Genomic DNA, 20259 nt, shown 5'->3' on the forward strand with positions numbered 1-20259 from the left:
ACCCTCTATTTTGCATCTATACTTTTTGCAAGCAGGGAAGCAAACTCTATTGTGCAATGACACTTGTTCTTTCCTAGTTTGTGTAGGTGGAATGATGATGCTGAACAAAAATAGTAGGAAACTACATTACATTGAAATACTTCGAATATTTTGTGTGTTGTCCCTCATCCTGCTTGGAAGAGAGTTCAGTGGGTAGAAAAAGGAAGTTAGTGTGATGAGAACTGATAGATGACGATCAAATCAAACAAATGCAAATATTTTTTCAACTCAAATGCCTCTGTTTAAAATAACTTTACCTTCTAATTTCAGAAAACACAGAGCATACAGAGGCTCAAAGACATGCAGAGACCTAAAGATTTTTTTTCAACCATGATTTTTTGTCTCATAAGTTTCTTTGTCAAAGGAAGAATCATAAAGACACACAAGTGCATTTACATGTACTATAAATAGGTTACATTGTTAGCTCTTCAAATTAAACATTTTAGCAAAACTGATTTATTATCCCTCTTAATAATTATGCCAGTACAGCAACTGTGGTGAATGTGGAAGAGCAGCAGAGATAAGCTGTTCTAGTCAGAAATACTTGGGGCTAGACCAATGCTAAACTTAGCTGCCTTAGAAGCAGGCAGTGCGGTACACACCTCAACGCCCATGAAACAATGCCCAGAGAAGGATGATAATGAGGGTATTACTGTAGCTATGTGATGAGAACTAAGCTCTCCAGAAGGGTGGTCCAAAAAAATGACAAACTGAGCAAGAAACACATCTAGTACTAGCTGGTAGGAAAAGTTACTGGCTAAACATGTCTAAAATGCCATCCCTGCTTAGAAGCGAAAGTACCCAAATCACAATTTATTTGGAATCCCATGCCCTGGGCCCTACTCCCGTCGTTATTTAAGAGAAGAAAATGTGGATCATTACTGTATTTCTAAAACAAAGAAAGGAATAATTTCTGTGATAATGCTCGTTACTTGTTCTGAAATATGGCTGCTAGAGTAATTTCATGATTTGGCAGCTAGAAAACAAAATTACTTTTTTTTAACTGTAGTTTTCACTTGAGCATCCAAAGTACCCTTTAAGGTCTTTGCATTCCCATTCTTCGTTATAGTACAGTTTACATTTTATTGCTTTTGTTGTGGTTCTGTCTCTAAGTGTGTACTTCTTTCTGGTGTGTGTACTGTGTAATGCTTACTCTGTGTGTTTTGTGACAATTCATAGTGCATGGAATTGTGCTAACCTAGTTTGCAAAATATGTGTTTGTGCTATAGTTGTGCTGTTTGTCATAGTAGTTGTTCCAGCTGTTAATCATTATTGTCTGTTTTTGATGTTGTAAAGATTATGAGGAAAAACATCAAACCCCAGCTATTAATGGGCGAAAAGGCAAGTTGATGATGATATTACTAGTGAATTGTGGGTGTTTGAGAAATCGTACTTATTTTTTTCTGCATGTGTGTGTTGCTTGGTATTACTAGTTCAAAATTAGTAAATTTATGTATGTTAAATTTTAATGTGTTGTTTTACTTCTTGCACTTAGAATAATTATAGTCAAATATAGTATTAAAATCTTCCTTGGAATCAAAAAATATTTTTTTAACAGCTAACAGTATTATTGAAGACGTAGTTTATACCACTTAGATATGTGATCATGTTGCCTGCTTAGAACTGGCAGGATAGTTTTTGTACTTTTACACATTTAAAAATTTCAGGTCTGTCTTGCCCTAAGAGACACCAGGTACAGTTTGCAGACATCTACAAAATTGCTTTGTCTTCCATTTTTTACCAGGTCTATATACTTTTATATCACTTGGCTATATATTTTACAAGTTGGGCACATTTTTTGATAGTCATAAAAGTTGGACCATTTTATTTAGCATATTCTGGTAGAGAAAGGCTTATTTTATTAGTAATTTGCTTTATTGTCTAGTTCTTATTATGTTCAATATTCTCTTCTAGTTCAAATACTGTAGCAATAAGCTTAATTCAAAGCACTGGAATTTTAACATGGGGATTTAGTTTTCTTATCTAAAAATAGAACAGAAGAGTTGCAGTGAACAACCACAGCTTACTTTGAAGCTTTAGCTAAGTATATGCTTCTAAATTGCTTTGATAATTGTGAAGAAATCTGTTCTTATTTTTCCATGTGTTTCTAAAGCCGTATTACATCTAGACTTTGTCTCAACAATGTCTTGGATTTATTAATATCTGGATATTCATTCACAATTCATTCTGTCTCTACTAGGAACCCACGTGGGGGATAGCCCCATTTACACTATTAAGGGCTATTCCCAGCTTTCTCTTCCCTAGCAGAGAGAAGAAAGAATACAGCAGGGATTCAGTTTTGCCTGTGCTAGTTCATTGTGTTTCAGGGAAAACAATTTTTAATATGCTGCTTATTGTGCAGGATAAATTTGATGTGGTGCCTTTGCGGAGAGGGTGCTATATTGGCAGCCTGGCAGAGCAATGCATGAGGTCACCTCCCTTACTGTAATGGCTGTGCCAGCAGTCCTGGGTGAATTCAAATGCTGGAAATCTGCTGCAGTAACAGTAACACATGCTAATAACCAGACCATTCAGTGTTTTATATTTTTAAGATCTAAATTCCCGTCCTGGTAAAGTTGGAGACTTTTGCCACTGACTCAATGAGGATGACAAATCAATAATTAGTGATTGAGGCAGGCTTTAGCTGTTTCCGTTTTCAGTTTTTCTTCTAATCCTTCAACAAAACCAATATTTTTTGTATTTAATTATAGAGCCTGAAAGATGTACTTTGCACATTAAACTAAATACTACTAATATGTATTTAGCATAATTTGTTTTCATATATTTATTAATTTCTCTAGGGTGTCTATTTTGTGGTTTAGAAGTTTCTTCTGCAGAACACTTTTACTCCCAAAAAATCATCTGTGGCTAATATTCATTATCAAAAATTTATCACCAAACCTACTACCCAATTCATTTTTAATTCAGTTCTTTTGCTTTTTTCTTTCATGTATTTTGTATGACACATTTGATCAATTGAGTTTGTGAGAAAAAGCTCCTAGCAGTTCTGTCCTTTACTTTCTTAGTTTAGTGTGTATCAAAGGTTATATAGTTACCAAAGCAGAATTTTAAGCTTTTCAGTTTACCAGTTTTCTCACTCGTTAGAACATTTTACACAATTGTATAACAGTTGTGTCTGTATAATGGGAATCAGGAAAGCTTTCCAGTTTCCTGTTCCCATCTCTTAGGCTGAGAAGTGACTGGAGACTATCTGTATCTTGAGTCTATACCAAGACACATCTAAAGTCACTGAGTCCTCCCCTTTCTATGGACTCTGGTTTCTGCATGCATGGGAGCCTCACCACTCTGTGAGCTGTGTGGATTCCCAGAGGGCTAGAACTGAAAACATCCTGTATTCCAGACTTTCTTCACAGTTTAGACACAATCTAAAGAACGTATGTGACTGAAGTGCAGACTAGACAGATCAAAGGAGTGATGACAGCTAGATGTGCTTAACTAACTGACCTGCAGAAATAGCGTATACAGATGCTTTCTTGAAAAACAAACACGTGGCTGTCAAGCCAGAGGGAACTCTTGTCCAGCTAGCTGACCTGAGCACCTTCTTCCATCTACGACTGTCTGGGATTCCTGGAGATGGGGCCTACACTTTGCCTGAATTACTAAATGAGAGTGCTGTGAGTGTCTTGTGTGCTGTCTACTCACCTGGCTTTCTGACTCTGGTGTTTGCTAAGAGACCATGGCAGCTTCTGAATTTTGCATGAAAAATAATACTGAGTGTGTGTTCTATGTGTGCTGAGAATACTTAATATATTCATACATGTTATGAGTACCTAGAGTAAGACTTCATTTTAATTAAATCCTAGTGCAAGCAGAGGAATATTTAAGGTATAGCAGTGTTGAGATGGTGGTAGTTGTAGGCAGGTGCGTAATTGCAATCTACACACTGGGAAGACGGTGAAATAAAAAAACAAAAACAACACAGCAACACAAAATAGAAGTAAAGTACCCATCAGATCCAAATTCTCCAGACTGAAGAACCTACACTCTGCTGGAATTCCGTATGATATAGATGACTGTTTTATGAATTTAGCTTTAAAACCACCAGTGAAATGTGACAGATGAGAAAAAGTCTAGCTTCAATAAATAGCTTCAAATATGCATACTTATGTCCATAAATAGCTTCAAATTTGACTTATTTATACAAACTTTGAGGTGACACATTTCAAAACTTCCTCACAGAATAAAGTAGTATTTCTAAGACTGGTATATAACAATATGATGCCATTTTGTCTGCTTGTCGAACACCGTCTGTCTGGTTACTAACCCAAAATTTTATAAGTAATGCTGAAAAATAGCATAAGCGTTTTGCTGTGGGCAGTATTTGCATGTAAAGATGCATGTAAAATTTGCATGTAAACGTGCATGTAAATTTGAGCAATAAGAAAACTTACTGGTTATTAATTGTCATTCTGAAGAACCTGGAGCTTTCTGAAGATACAAATCTATATTTTTCATCTTTCTATAAGGAATTTATTGTATATTTTTATTAATTGTTATTAGCGCTTAAAACTACTGGATTATTTTCAGAACCATTTTTAGACTGAAAAACTTTTTAACATTTTAGAATTGTGCCATAAACTTCAGTTTTAAATGCACTTAAAAAGGGTAGAACACCTGTGATTTCTTGCAGACCTTTGTGTGAGTGTGTCTGAGATGTATGATTATATAACAATAAAGTAACTTTCTGCATAAAAATATTTTAAGACTTCCTATAAATTATATCTTCTTCAGTAAAGGTTAAAAATAACCTGGAAAAAAAGCTATACCAAGCTAGTCCTTAGATCCTGCGTTCTGCAGGGTGCATTTATAGGCTATTCACTTTCCCTTGCATGCACATAGCACTTCCTGACACTGAGGGAATAGAAATGCAAACTGAGCAGAGACTATGGGAGACAAGTGCAGAGCAGAAGCTTACCTTTTGCTCCATATTTATTTTGGCTTCTAATCTGCCTTATTTAATTTCATTAATCAGTAGACTCTGGAGATACTTGGAATTTCTTTGTGTTTTCCTTTCGTAGCAGCATGAGGATAACCATACTAGGTCTGACCAAAAATCCACCTAGCCCAATGTCTAGTCCTCAGTGGATGAGGCATGGATGCTTGGGGAAAGGAATATGATCAGAACAAATGTGTGGTAGTGCTTATCCAGGTTACTGGATCCCCAGTTTCCTATGTGCCTCAGGAACCTACAGAAACATCAGTGGTACCTTTACACTGTGTCTTCCTTTCCCTCATAGTCTCTCTGCACCCTTTCTGCCACCTTAAATCAGTACTGCCAACACAAACCTGCAGTACTTATCCAAACAGGTGACTCATTAGACCTAATCTTCTGAGATATTAAAAATCTACCTGTTAATAATAGGCCAGCAGGCCAGCTGTATCATAGTCGTTTCTAACGTGTTTCAAAGGTTTAACCAGAAGAGGGAGCAAAACTGCCATATTTTAAAACGCATAAGATGACACAAACCAAACAAAAATAGCTTCCCCTTGCCCTAGTCATGGAAAAAAAGCCTTGGCAGTGTCTTAAAAATATTTATGTTTTGGTATTTAATAATACTTTATTAAATATTAATATGCACATATTTAATGTACCATTAACTGGTTGCATTTTTTCTTCTGGTACATTTAAGGGGCTTTTCGGTGTTTCTTCATGTTTTACAATGCTATGATATTTACGAAAGTGGCAACACAATACTTTGATTTTTTTATCTATAAAGTCTGTGACTTTATTCAGTGATATTGCGACAAGTATTCCCTGCTGTCTTGCTTGAGCACTTCTACAGTTTTCTTTAAAATGAGTAAGAATACACTCAAATAAATGTATTTTCTATATAGAGGGATCCATTAGTAAAACATTTTAAGAATAAGTTTAGAACAGCATTGGTGGTATTTGCAGCTAGAGAATACGATTGTAATAGACTGTGACTGGATTAGGCTTGTTAAATGCTTTATAGCTACATATAATTAATATGGTCTTGAATGCAATTTGAAGAAAACATTTATGGGGTAAAGGAATAACCTCCAATGCACTATCAATTTTGTTACCCGAGTAATGATAATATTAAATGTAGAGATGTGGCAATATTTTTTATTGCCTACCTAATGACTTCCATTAAAGTTCTTTTAACATATTCCCACTGCTGCCCCAAGGAATGAAGCCCAAGGGTGATTTTCTACAGAATATGTAGTTCAGTAAGGGAGATGAAATCAAAATAAAAAAAAAAAATTAAAATATGTCAAAATTTTTATTGGAATGCTGCTGTAGTTAAAACTGCAATATAAGTGATGCTTACACTGCCATGTATGAACAATAATTTAGTTATTTTAAAATGGTATTAACATTTCCCAGAATTCATTATATGATTTGGCACAAATTTGCAAACTGGTTTCATATGAAGACATGTCCATATGTATGGGTATGTGCTGTTTGTCTGACTCATAAAACGCAGAAGGGAGAGGTGCTGTCCCTGCTCTGCACTGTCCACACCATAGCAGCATTCAGGACAATGCTCTAAGATGAAACACCCAAATTCATTTTACTCTTTGGAGAGAAAACAGATGATCACATCTCAGTTGAATGCCTTGAGCTCTAATGTATAGAGTCATTCTTTAAAATACCCCTCCAGTGGTTGGAGGAGATGATGTAGAACTGCTACTCTGTCAAAAGCAGAAACTGAAAAATGGTGTCCTCAGATTCACTGTAGGATGCTTGCAGAGACAGGAGGTCTTGGCCAAAATTTAACAGAAAAACACTTTTTTGTGTTGTTATCTATCTACAGATATTGGATGAGTCTCATTCCTGTTGCAGCAGGGTAGGGGAACAACAGCCCTGTTTTACTGAGGCATCTAAATGTTTCTCTGATGTAGGAGCAGCAGCAGTCTGGTATAAAGCCTCCATTGCTGACTTTCTGTCACTTGGATCTGGCCTTGATGCCATTAGTTTGTGGTGCAAGGTGGGGCTGGATTAATTCCAGATACAATGCAGTATGTCTGGGATGATTTGTGTATCGTGACTTGATGCTCTTTGCTTTCCCTGAGTAAAGATTTGACATCGCTGAGAATATCTCTTTCTGTATGAACTCTTTGAGACTGATGCCTTTTTATTTTGTTAGGGACATTATTTTGGAATTTAAGACTTGTGTAACACAAATTTAGCCTTTTCTATGTATTTAATTAATTATTCTTATTATTATATTCTTAATGCATGAGTTAACGATCTTGAATATCTGGTTCAAAACATTGTTTCTCAACTTTTGACAGTTTATCCCACAGTTCTAATGGCTTGTTACTGCACTGCTTTGTGTTTAAGAAGCACTAGCCAAATCCACTTTTGACTCATTTTTACAGTAGTTGTCACCATACTTTATTAAGAACGTAATTCATTTCTGAGAGCTTCTATTAAAAATAGAAAGAAGTTCTGAGGATTTTTCATTTGCAGGAAAAGATGACTAAATTAAGTATGTCCTAATGAAAAAGTTAAGACTTCACGATAACCTAATTAAAAGTCTAAAACTAGAAACTGGTTCACAGAAATTTAGGTGCCAAAAAGAATATAAAAGCTGAGTGGATTTAAATTAAAAAAAAAGACAAATTCAAGTAAAAGAGAAGTTATTTAAAATTGTTTCAAGCAAAGGATAATAGTGAAAAGGACTTTTACTGTCTGTAGGGGGGAGAAAAGAAAGGAGGGGGTACTATTTGCGTAAGAAAACTCCTCATTGGTAGCATCAGTTATTTTACTGCATCATCTTGTACTTCTGCAGTTTGCTGTGTCATTCCAGTTCAGCTGCAATATTCCTGGTGCTAAGCTGGCATGTTCAGAAATCCAGAAAAGCTGAAGATATGCAACTAATCTTGTAATATATTATTTTCATATTATTAATATTTTTCATTTTGAATTTTCTAAAGAAAAATATAAGAAATGTTGAGGTTGTACTTAACATTAGATGTACTGGAGGGCACCACCCCTCATCTCCCATGCAGCTCAGGTGAGTATCATTCTCAAGAGGGAATGAGACACAACCAAGTGAGATCTTGCCATGCAGCAGGTAGAGCCTGGCTGCATAATTCACTGTGGTGAGCAGTGTCCAGGGAATACGTGCAACAATTGCATTTAATGAAACAACTACATATAAACATTGTATCTTTCATGTATAACCTAAAAGATTTTTTTTGGTAAATATTCAAGAATTTTACACATTTCTTTATAGATAAGTCAAAGTTTAATATCACAACAGAAGACAGATTGAAATTATTTTTTGTGGGAAATGAGAGTCATAGGAGGTGCATGATGAATTAGAAACCATATGGTTTCTTATCAGATATTTAGGATTTTACAAAAGTTGGCTTTAATTAAAACAACAAGGGGATAGGTTGTGGTCCTTTGCCTTGGGAAAAAAAAAAAAGAGATTCATTAGACTACAATGTATATTTATCTAACCAAGGAGGATATGGGCAGCACATTTAGTATTTTGCCTGTTCTTCAGTGTTTAGACTATTTGTTACATATCCTGACAAAAATCCTGTGTTTGAGATTACTGCCTGTCCACTTTTTATCTTATTCTAAGTATCTCTAGTCTTTGACCTAAATAATTGTCTAATATTTTTTACTAGCAATGACTATTCCTTAAATTCAAAGGTAGTCATTACTAAAGTCATTGCATTGTTTTGTGTTAGTTAAGAAGACACTTCTGTACTCATTTAATAAAATGGAAGCATGGATGGGATCAGTAAATATTTTCTCGCTAAATATGTAATTTCACAGATAAAAATAAAGAACTACGTTTTTGTTAGGAAGGAACATAATAAGGTTTTATCTACATAGTTTGGAAACAGTATTTGTTTTGAAATTTTTAATTAGTAGTTGAAACACATATTGCTTCAAAGATCACAGTTTCTGCATGCACATCAGTGGTGTCATGAAATCATTATACTGATAATTTTATTGATATATTACTTGAAACCTACAGCTCCATAATTTTGAAAAATTAAAGCACATTTTATAGGACAGCAGCCTGTCATAGAAAAAAATAGTCACAGATAAGAAAGCTACAGGATGCCTACAGATAACATTTTTACATGTTTGCATTTTAATGCCAGATAGCCATCAGTCTCATTTAAAAAAGACAAATAAAGTCATAGGTTTATATCACTCTGTGTCAATTTATTTTGAATTTATGAGATTGAAAATATAGTCTCTATTATATTCTTTTCCATTACTGGTTATTTCTTTGAACATAAAATTGATTATGCCTGTGGGCAGTGGCTGTGAAGAACTTTCTGCATTCTGGGATCAACAAAATTAGCAGATTCTTAGCAACCCAAAGCAAAACTGGAATTTAGGGAGTTGAATCTGTCTAATTAGCTGGTCTAGATTTGGTTTTAACATGAAATACTGAAGGATTTAGAACCTATAGTATTATGCTAACCACCCAAGTTATTTGTCAGAAGCTGGAAACCTAAAGTGTAGACCAGGAATATCTGATGATCTCAGAAAAACTAATGTCTTGCAAGTCTAGAGAATGGAGCCATTGTTTGGAGGAGAGTGTATGTCCTCTGTTCATAGCTCTTTTTTTCTGAGCAGTTCTGTCAGAAATGCTGGTTTCAGGGTGCAGGATCCATAGTTAGCAAAAGAGTTTTTATTGCATAACTTAATCTAAGTCCCCTCCCCCAGTTTAAATCAAATCCCAGATTTAGAAAGTTTTGGCTTAACAATTAATTGTTTTCAATTTAATATAAACATATACAATTGCTTGTTCATTTTTGTTTGGTTTGGTTAGTTTTTTGAATTATACCTTTGCAAAGATGTTTTTTACCAAAATATTTCTAACTTCCTGTTCAATACACAGAAGTACAAATATATTGTAAGAAGCTATACAATGTAGCGTGTGGACTTTTAGAAATTGAATAAATTATTGTGTAAATAACCTGGGGTTTTTATTCCAATTCTGAGGGCAGAATATTTGCCAAATTACATAGATACCATCTTTTTTATACTATGTTCTGTTCCATGTTTAAGATGTTTACTCTCTCCACCACAAGCCTCTAAATTAAAGAACTAATCTAAATTTTTTCCATGTTAATGATAATACATTTTTTTATATCAAGTTACCCCAAATGATTTTAGACGTCTTATAACATAAGTTACATAATATTTCTGATTTTTTTTTTGGTTTATGCTAGAAGTTACATGGGAGGACCAGCAGAAAAAGGTGAATGGTACAGTAACAGATGACAAACCATTGCTGAAAAAGAAACAACATTCTGAGACAGGTTTGTCAGGGTTTGGAAAACCACATGAAAGCATGAGACTATAAAAACACATTTCATGCTTTTGTAATGCGTGTGTGCTTGATGTATCTTATTTTTTGCCACTTTGGTGTGAAATTTTTAATATGTAGAGAACATTTAGATTACTTAGTTCTGTTTTAGAATAGCCCAAACAGATCTGCTTTTGTAAACAATTGTATTAGAGTGCACTTGCATTAGTAAAGAGTGTTCTGGCACAATATTAGACTTAGCTTGCTTTTTAGTTTTGAATTTTGTTATGATTTATCTTTGTGTGCAAGCCTTAGGAATCCAAGTATGAGTTATGCTGATTCTTATTTAGTAGACCAAACTATGGTATGTAGTGCATGTATGGTGGAAAGTCATCTTCTAAAAACTTGAATCTAAAACCTTCTTGCACCATCACACATGGCAGTAATAATGCTCCAATGGAATTTTTATACAAGCTGCATTTTATATCCCCATAAGACTGGAGTTCTCAAATCTAAGAACACTCTTCCTTCCTCTGTCCTGTACATGGACTGATTTCTTCTAAACCTAAAAGCAATTACAAACTTCCTTCCACCCCAAACATAAAATGTAATTATTTGACTTTATCTCTGTTCCTGCAAATACTTAGTAATAAAAATTAAATGTAGTAATAATCATTATGATAATGATGATGATATGAATAACAGTATTGTTCTCTCCTCTGTATCATACAATAAAAGGTCCTAATCACAGTAATTTATTTTTAAGACTTTGTGATATTATGGTGATAAGCACACTGTAAGCAGAGAAAAGTAGAAAAAAGACAAAAAAACCTTTAGATTGTAGGCTTCACCCTGCTTTTAGAGGTTGATCCATGTCTACTCAGCACTTCCAATCACACAAATTAAAGTTTACAATGATCAGTTGTGCCACCTCCTAAATTAATGCTATAATCTCAGTTTTAAGCTCACCTACTATTGCTGCACATCCAGTACAGGATTGAGATTCTCTTTGGCCCTCTTTTTGTTGTTAATATATTTGTATATATGTTGACTAGTGATAGGAAGAGAGGAAACGGCCTCAAGTTGTACCAGGGGAGGTTCAGATTAGATATCAGGAAAAATTTCTTCACCAAAAGGGTTATCAGGCACTGGAGCAGGCTATCAGGGAAGTGGTTGAGTCACCATCCGTGGAGGTATTTAAAAGATGAATAGACAAGGTACTCAGGGATATGGTTTAGTAGTGGATAGGTGCCATTGGACTGGATGATCTCAAAGGTCTTCTCAAAACAAGTGATTCTATGATTCTCTGGTTCTGTGATTCTATGAGTTGCATTAGCTACTATGCATGGCACACTACTGTCCCCTATAGACATCTCCGTATCATTACAAATACATAATTTTCGAGGCATAGAAGTCAGTACATCTGAAAGGAGATGCTGTAACACTGGGTGTTGAAATATATTGTATCTGTGACCATGGTCTACCAGTGATGTAGCCTGATGGAATCTACCCAAGGAAGCTTCAAAGAATTTGAATATTTTCAATATGGGATTTACCCTCTGTAGAAGATGGTGCTTTCTTTAATCTGAGAATCCTTTAAATTTTCTGTTTGCACAGAAAACAGAAAGGTGATACTAATACAAGTTTTTCCCTGTTTCTGAGCTGTAATAGATGTTGTATGATGTTATATGAAAAAAGATAAATAAAGCTCTAGTCCTCTAATCACATTTCCTTGGTCACTGAAGAAAAGAAAGAAACAAGGCACACAAGTATTTTCACATAATTTTGCATTTTTATATGTAACGAATTAAGAAAAGGAGTTGGAAAAGATGTTGGCTGTGGGTACGTATGGCCTATACTGGTAGAGATAAGGTTAGGCAAGATAATGTTTTTCTTAAAAAGCAATTATTTTCATCTAGTATCTTCAATAGCCTCTCTTGAATCAGGGTTACTTAAATGAAGAAAACACAGTGTAGGGTACTAAGGCAGTGATACTCATTTCTGTTGCCCATCAATTGTTTCTGATGAGTTCAATCAGTCTCACCATACAAAGTTTTGGAAGCTGAATGCAGTCCAGCAGACTGTGTCTCTACATAGAAATGCTACAGGTAATGCAGAAACTACATTCATGCATAGCAAAGGAAACACTATTCTGTTCTTTTTCTCCTGTTTTTTCCTACTTGGAGCCAGTAGATTTGATGGTTACTATCTGGAAACCATCCTGTAGTGGTTTCATTTTTGTTGCCTGTTGAAAGGATTGCATTGCCATCAAATATCAAATCTTTGTCACAAATACTTCTGATTTCAAAGGAACAGTTGAAGAACAGAACCATGGGAAAGTGCTGACATATTTTATTTTGTCTCCAAAAGGAGATAGAATAGTGGAAATGGATTTATACATCTTGGAATGTAATGAAGTAAGAATGCAGTGTCCTTGTAATTATTTCTGGGAAAGTTGTATTTCTTTAATGTAGTGTTAGAGTTTTGGAGGAATTATAAGAATAGTAGGTTAAACACATGAGAAAATACAAAAATAACGAATACTTACAAATGCCAAGTCTCTATAGATACTGATTGGCTTTCAATGTGAAGGTAATCATGGCTTGTTTTATCCATGGGACATTTGTGTCTCTCCTGGATGAGTATTCTTTGATTGTACATAGAAAAAGCCTTTCAGAAGTAATTTTAATATGACTATGATTTTTTAGTTTATCTGTTGCCATGGAATCAGTTAGAACAGTAAACCAATATTCAGAAATAATTCAAAACAAAGTAGCGGTTATTTTAAAGGAAGTTTGTGGTCAGAATTGGAAGTATGGTAGACTGAAAATTATAAAAGGGGATATGCAGTTAGAAATGGGGAATGAATGAGGCTGGAAAAGACAAAGTAATGATAGGACAGGGCGAGCATACTATTACTTCATATAAATGACATCATGAGCATTGTATAAATAAAAAAATAGGATTAAAGAAGAAGACTGGTGTAAAATCACCAGCTTCTGAAAAGGAGAGGAGTAGAGTGGAGTCAGGGACTAGTTAATGACTGCTGAATAGCAAAAATAACTGGACAGTAGAACACTTCTCAAAAAAAATGGAACAGGAAAGGAAGAAGAGAAAGTCCATGGCCCTGATAAAAGTTTCAGTTTGCTGTGGTAGCACTGGGGAAGAAGGCACAGAAAGGATTTTGTGAATATGCTATGGGATCTGAAAAGGAGTGAAGTGAATTTATAAAAAGAGCTACGTGTTGCATCTATGAGGATTGCTTAAACTGTGACAAAGTGAGAAATTTCTTGAAAAAAGGGAGTGTTTGCACACTTCCCAAGGACTCTTCTTGCATGTAATAGCTGGTCTATTTAAAGTAAATAGTCTTCTAATATATTTGCTTCTCTTAAGATTTGTTTTTACCTTTTTCTACAATGTTTTGGAGACAATATGCCTTAGCTTGGTCTGTATCAAACTAAGAACCAGATTCAAGAGAGAAAAGGGGCCTCTGTGGTTGGGAATTGCAGTACCAGTGTGAGTAGGGTACAGATCGAGTCAAATATTGAACTTCAGTATTGTATCCAAAATGCATGAATTTAGGGTATAATTGAAACTTATAAAGGATCGCTAATAGCGAGGAGGCCTGAAAATGTCTACCAAACCACAGACCTTTCTGTATATAACCTTTTACTACTTTTTTATTTTTGGAAACCATTCCTACTATACTAACTTAGTGGTTTCCTGGACAATCTGACTCTGTAGGTGGTAAAACTTCTTGATATCACTAGATTGAGAACAGATATATTTGTATCTATGCTGTTAGGCATCTTTTCTGAAGTAGTATTGATGTTTGACTACGTAAACCACCTAACTTATTAGTGAGATTTATTACCATTTCAGGATTTATGGTAATTCAAATCAAAAGTGTAACTGTAGTGCATTAATATTTTGAAATATAACTATTTTTCTTTTTTCCCCTAATAAGGTTATAATATGATATTTATTCAGAGAACAATATTGTAAAAGCTCTATCTGAATGCCTCATATAATTTGTCTCGTGACTTGTGAAAAAGTAAAGCAGTCTACATGGTTTTGTTTGATTGAAAGGGTTCACACTCCTGTAAATATTTAAGATTTCTTCTTCTATGCTGTTTTCTGCCTTCTTATCTGTTATCCTTTATCTTCAGGTAGGAATTATCCACATTTTCCATATTCTTACTCTCTTTAGCTATTGCATGTTCTATATAGCATATATTTTGTATTTACTAAATTAAATGTATTGCTTCTGTCTCTCCTGTATGTTTTTTATCCTAGTTAGTCCTCTGTTTATATTTTTGAGGCAAAATGTCAGCATCTATCCAGTATATGTCAGGGATTTAGTGTGTATGGATATATACTTTAAGATAAAGAACTCACTTAGAACTGTTAGGGAATTGCCTCATTAAAATAATTCAAAATGTGGAAAGTGCACTGTATCAACAGGAAGGGTAACTGAAAAACGTGGCTTAATGGTAAAGAAGATTAAGGAAAACTGTTTTTCACACCTCAATGTAGTAAACCAGCCTTTCACTCTAAATATCTTTTAACAAACATTTCTGCTCTTAACTGTTCTGCTATTTACTCTTCCTGTTTTGCCTGTATCCTTGGCATTGCAGAGTTTGAATGGTGTCAGGGAAGAAGTTTCCTGAGAGCTAGAGGCATTATGTCATTCTTCAGGTCTAACCTTATCCAGACTAGTGGCATGTATTCATGGAACATATAGGATCCATGGAACATTTCTATCTTAAAGTCCCCTCCATGTTTTAAGATTATGCCAATTTGATTGTGCTATTGCACATCTTTTTTTTAGACGAGTGTGCAGAAATAAGGCTTTCCAAATCAGTAACAGAAATTTCTGTGATGTTGTATGCAGTGAAAGATCTTTGGTTTTAAGGAGAAGAGAAAACCAGAATTACAAAAAATCTTGAGGAAAAAGAGTAATTAACTTACATCTCTTTGTCGGATGGGCAAGTTTGCTGTGTGAGGTTTCAAGTGTGTTTTTTGAACACTAATTTCCTAAATACTTCTCTGTAAGAAGTGGCATTCCTTACAGTGAAAAGTTCTGTATCGAAGTGTGATAAAATAGATGTTTCTTATTTTGTTTTATTCAGACTTGCAGTACAGTATGTGGTTTTAATTTTCTTTATAAGTTTATTCATTGAGAATCTCATTTATTTCTAAATCTGTGTGAAATACCCTTATACATCCTATTCCACTACGTCAAGATGAACAATTTATCAGATAAATGCTACTTCCACAACAAAGCAATAAATATGCAAATAAAGACTGTCTATTGACATGATGTAAATTTAATAGAATTTTATTCCATAATTTTGTTATTAGATTTTGATGTATTCCTGTCAACTAAGATCTAAGGAATTATGACATGGCTTCTTATTCAGTAGGAGATTGATTCACATAAATTCTATTATATCTAAATTAATCAGTCTATTAGTACTTCCTTCTTATCACTGATAATTGAAAGAAGCAAGTGCATTACCATGCAACAACTTCTACTAATTTATTAATATTTTCAGCAATCCATACAAGCCAGGTATCTCAAGAGGTGAGATATGAACTGAGCATACATTCACAGTGAGAAGATAGCTATTATCTTTTATTTTCATCACTTGCTTCTATTATAATTATTTTTCTAATATATTTAATTAGTTAAAATTGAAAAATATTTGTAATTAAAATTTATTTTTGTTTGCCACTTTGGTGTGTTATTTTTTTTTTCATAACATACACCTTGCACGAAGACTTTTAAAAATTTTTAAAAAGTATTGGCACATGTGACTGATATTCAGGTGAATACTGGAAATTTAGTTCTAAAATCTTCCAAGGTTTCTTCCAAGATATTAAATCATCTCCATGCTGAACCTCACTAACACTACTAGAATGCCTTGCATTGCCATACTAAGCATATTCCTAATTTGGAAGCAATGTGATTCCAAACATCCTTTGGAAATTTCTTGGAAAAGGGTTTATCTTAAGGCAGTATATGTCTCAAAGCTATGCATTCTTATGGATATTAAAAATAATAAATGAAGTATAAAAAGGTCATTATAGACACTTTTTAATGACTGGTTTTGACATGATGGGAGTGCTTGCTTCTGGGTTATAGATACACAACAGAACAGTGTTTCAGAAAACTTTAAGTGCTTTAACTGGATTTCTGGTGGTGGTAATAATTATTTATTTAACAGTTACAGCAATTATAGCTACACTATATTAATACAAGCTATAACAGACCAAGGAGACATAGATCTTTGTATTGGCTTATTTCTATTTAATCCTGTGGATTTATTATGCTTGCCCAGATAAAAAGATATATATATGCCATTATTTTTGTTTTTAACATGTGAATGCATCTCAAAACTGTCAGCTGCTATGGTTTCATACTATATACCTTGTATACCGCACTTATGTGTGATCGTTCTGTAAGCAAATTTAATTGTGTAAAAATCCATTCTAAATATATATATTACAAGATGTTTACAACAAAGTTTTGGTGCAGTCTTGATGTTTGATAGTAGAAGAAAGTTATAATCTACCAGATATAGAATAAAATTGTTTGACTATAGTACACAGTGGCTATCAGATGGAACTTAGTGGTCTTTCCATTAATTGTATTGATTTATATTGCTTACTCTAGTTTTGCATTTATCAATGGAATATTGATATTGACTGTAAAATATGGATAAAATTATAGAGCATTTTTGTGGTGTACAAACTTCTCTGGAATTCCTAATTGAACATGTGCAGTGTTAATGAGTTATAAGCAATATTTTGAGACTCATTAACAAGCCTCAAACTGAATTCAGATTGGGGCTTATAGATATATTATTTATTATTATTTTTTACTATGTTTTGAAGAATGTGTTTGTGTTGCTGAAGATGGCAGCTTCACAGTTCTTTGTAACTATTATTACATTTCAAAAATAATTCCTCCCATTCTTTAGCTACAAACGGATTTTCAGTGCAGAGAATGACACTGTCTCTCAGATGTCCGCTGTTAAGTGGCAGTGCGTATCTGAATGTAAAGTAATTAAGTAATGAGATTGTTGATTTGTCATTTAACTTGCATGGATTTGCAGTTACTTAGACTTCTGCGAGAGTCATATTTAGTTCTGAATATTGACCATGAGAGTTAATAGCTATACATTCTTCTTTCTCACATTCTGCGTTTTGATCTGAATAATAGTGCCTTTGGCAGGGTGTTAAAATAATGCAGTCCTTTCCAGAGTGTGTTATGTGGATTTTGAAACTCCTGAGCTTGTATATCTTTATGAAAAATATCTATTCCCTTTTTTATTTTTGTTTTGGATATGTGAAACTTGGTTCAGCAGAAATTACAGCAATTTAATAACTGAAAAATATAATGATACGCTTCCCATTGGTAATATTAAACTGATTGTTCAATACTTGAAAGAGAAAAATAATACTTGCTTTCAAGTAGATAATGTTCCAAAAAGTGAAACAGTCATTAACAAAAGTGTTTATGCCAGTTAACATACCTTTTACTATCCAGCTTTTTCTTCAGCTTCATTGCAAGGACTGACTTTGCTGTCAATGATAACTTTTATTATTTCCTCAGCTCCTATACTAACCCTGTCTTTACTGTTCTTTTTCAACAACAGTAGTTTAACCACTTCTTCCTCAGCTTTCTTTTTCCTTCTGGTGTCTGTGTTATTTTTTTCCACCATTTACTAACTCTGCTCTGCAGACTTCTCTCTAAAACAATTTTTGGCCCTTTCCCTCAGTGTCAGTTTTAACCTTCTGAATACATCCTCTCACGCCCATCTCCTTTGTCTATGTCTGTCCATTAACCGATGTGATCACAGAAGAAGCGGAATCATCAAGGAGAAGAAACTCAGGTCTGTCTCTTCTACTGCTTTTCTCTGTGTTATTTTTTTCATTTTACCTTTCCTATAGATGTTATCACAGCTTACCTCACATACTTTTCACTCTCTTCCCCCTCAGTTTATTTGAATATTGCCAAACTGTAAGAATTTAAGAGGCTTATGTAATTTTTATTAATTAACTATAAACTATATGTTCTACAAAAAGTGTTGAAAGGTAACTGATGGAAAATGCTGTACCTCAAGACTTTAAACTTACTCGAATTCAATCATATCAGGGTTTATTTCCCATCTCTGTTATCTGTAAATCAGTCCTTAAGCTTCCAACTAGGACATGAAAACAATTAATAATTTATTTTATCTTTGCATTTGAAAACTGCTACAATAATTATGGAATTGTGTATATATATAACTAGTATAACTAGCTATTTTTCACCCCAGGGAGGATATAATTTGAGAACTGAATAATTTTACCAAGTCAAGTCTCATGCACTGCAATTTCAAACTTAGTTTCATTGAATAAAATCTATTTTGATTGAAAGTAGAGTTGTTAGTGATCAAAAGCTATTCTCTCATGCCAGAAAGTGTAAAATTTAAGTTTATTATAACAAGAGAGAGACAGAAGTCAAAACATTGAAGGAGGTCTAATTTAGCTGTATTGTTTGTGACTTTTCTTTCATATTGTGCATTAGTTATGGTTTATCTTTCATATTGAATTATAATCTGCCATTTTATTGAATTTTCCATGTACTTTATATTATTGACAGAGAACTAATACATAGCAAGGCATCCTAGCTCTGAAAATGCAGTCATTGTTCATACTTGCCCACTTGTTCAGTTGTGGTATGTCAGAACAATGAAATTCTTCATACTTAAGTTAATTAAATTTACCTATAAAATCTAAATTTTACAATTATTGTGTCAAAGCTTTAATGAATTTCCCTGGGCTCTGTTATTATCCCAACAAATTAGAGAAAACACTTGGATGCCATTTAGCTTCTAAAATACGAAGCAGTTTTGGGGTACATTGACTGGTCCATTTGTCTTGAGTGGTATCTTGTAAAAAATCTTTGTCTTTACTGTGGCTAGCTCCTTCAGAATGCAGTTTTACCTTTAGTACTACACTTGTCCTAATCTCCTAGAGTCAGGGATCATCTTTATGGAAACATGCAGATGTTGCTTGCTGTAGTTTTCATATTAAACAAATCTCAAGATAGAACTCCGTAAATTACGGTGGGGGGGTGGAAATTTGAGTATAGATAGAGAAGATAACCGGCAGTGTGACCTGAATTCCATCTTCTCCAAATCAGGACTATTAGAAATTAATAAATTATGCTGTGGAAACACCGAGTTTACTTACTTTGTGCCTAACATCCATTCACAGTTCCTATGCAGTGATTCTAAATCTCTTTCATTACAAAACTGAAATTTGAGTATTGGGAGTTCCATTTCCTATTTGTTCATAGTAAAAGAAAAGGAAACTTGTGGATGTATTGTATTGAAAGAAAACCGCTTTCATTTCCTCTCTGTGGACATTATAATCTTTAGTTGCACAAATAAGAGAATTTTATTACCTGAAAAATATCTAGGTATTTTAACTGAGAAGTCCTGTGATAGTGCATGCAAAGTTTATGCTGCATATTTGAAGCAAATATGCTTCACAATGCAAATATTTGAAAAATATTTGATAGTATTTTGTTACCTGACAGCAGTACATCTTGATAGCATGTCTAAATGACTAAGCCCTATTTTCATTGAGTGAAGGAACAGCTTTGTAATGCAAAGTTGTCACTATTTGTTTCTAAAATAATATTTTGGAAATAATTTAATGTGTTTCATACGATTTAAGTATTGTGAAAACTGTTGGGGAGACATATGCCTCCTTCATCTTTCCATGCATTCAGTATGAACAATGGAAGTAAGCCCCTGTCTGCCAAAGAACCTTAGTGATGGAGCAGACATATTTCTTTTCATCAGCAAGGTGGTTCAGACCACCCAGTTACCATTTTGTCAGCATTCACTTGTAATTGCAAGTAATACTTACTGTGATCTTCAAA

At 34.0% G+C, this 20259-nt stretch overlaps 1 protein-coding gene across 50 annotated transcripts in view; it reads left to right on the forward strand.

Annotated features, from left to right (window-relative positions):
- RIMS2 (regulating synaptic membrane exocytosis 2) overlaps window positions 1–20259 on the forward strand; it is a 465641-nt gene that overhangs the window by 333791 nt on the left and 111591 nt on the right. For 28 of the 50 annotated variants that reach the window (XM_069854488.1, XM_069854498.1, XM_069854460.1 and 25 more), the window contains 2 exons: window positions 10240–10329; window positions 18185–18217. The exons of 5 other annotated variants lie outside the window; for them this stretch is intronic. In XM_069854488.1, coding sequence (XP_069710589.1) covers window positions 10240–10329; window positions 18185–18217 — 123 coding nt within the window. Of the gene's footprint in view, window positions 1–1335; window positions 1381–10239; window positions 10330–18184; window positions 18218–20259 lie in introns of all 50 variants that reach the window. 17 more of the 50 variants (XM_069854474.1, XM_069854508.1, XM_069854476.1 and 14 more) reach the window with 4 other exon arrangements.

This window comes from Phaenicophaeus curvirostris, chromosome 3 (genome assembly GCF_032191515.1).
Source record: "Phaenicophaeus curvirostris isolate KB17595 chromosome 3, BPBGC_Pcur_1.0, whole genome shotgun sequence".
Classification (NCBI taxonomy): domain Eukaryota; kingdom Metazoa; phylum Chordata; class Aves; order Cuculiformes; family Cuculidae; genus Phaenicophaeus; species Phaenicophaeus curvirostris.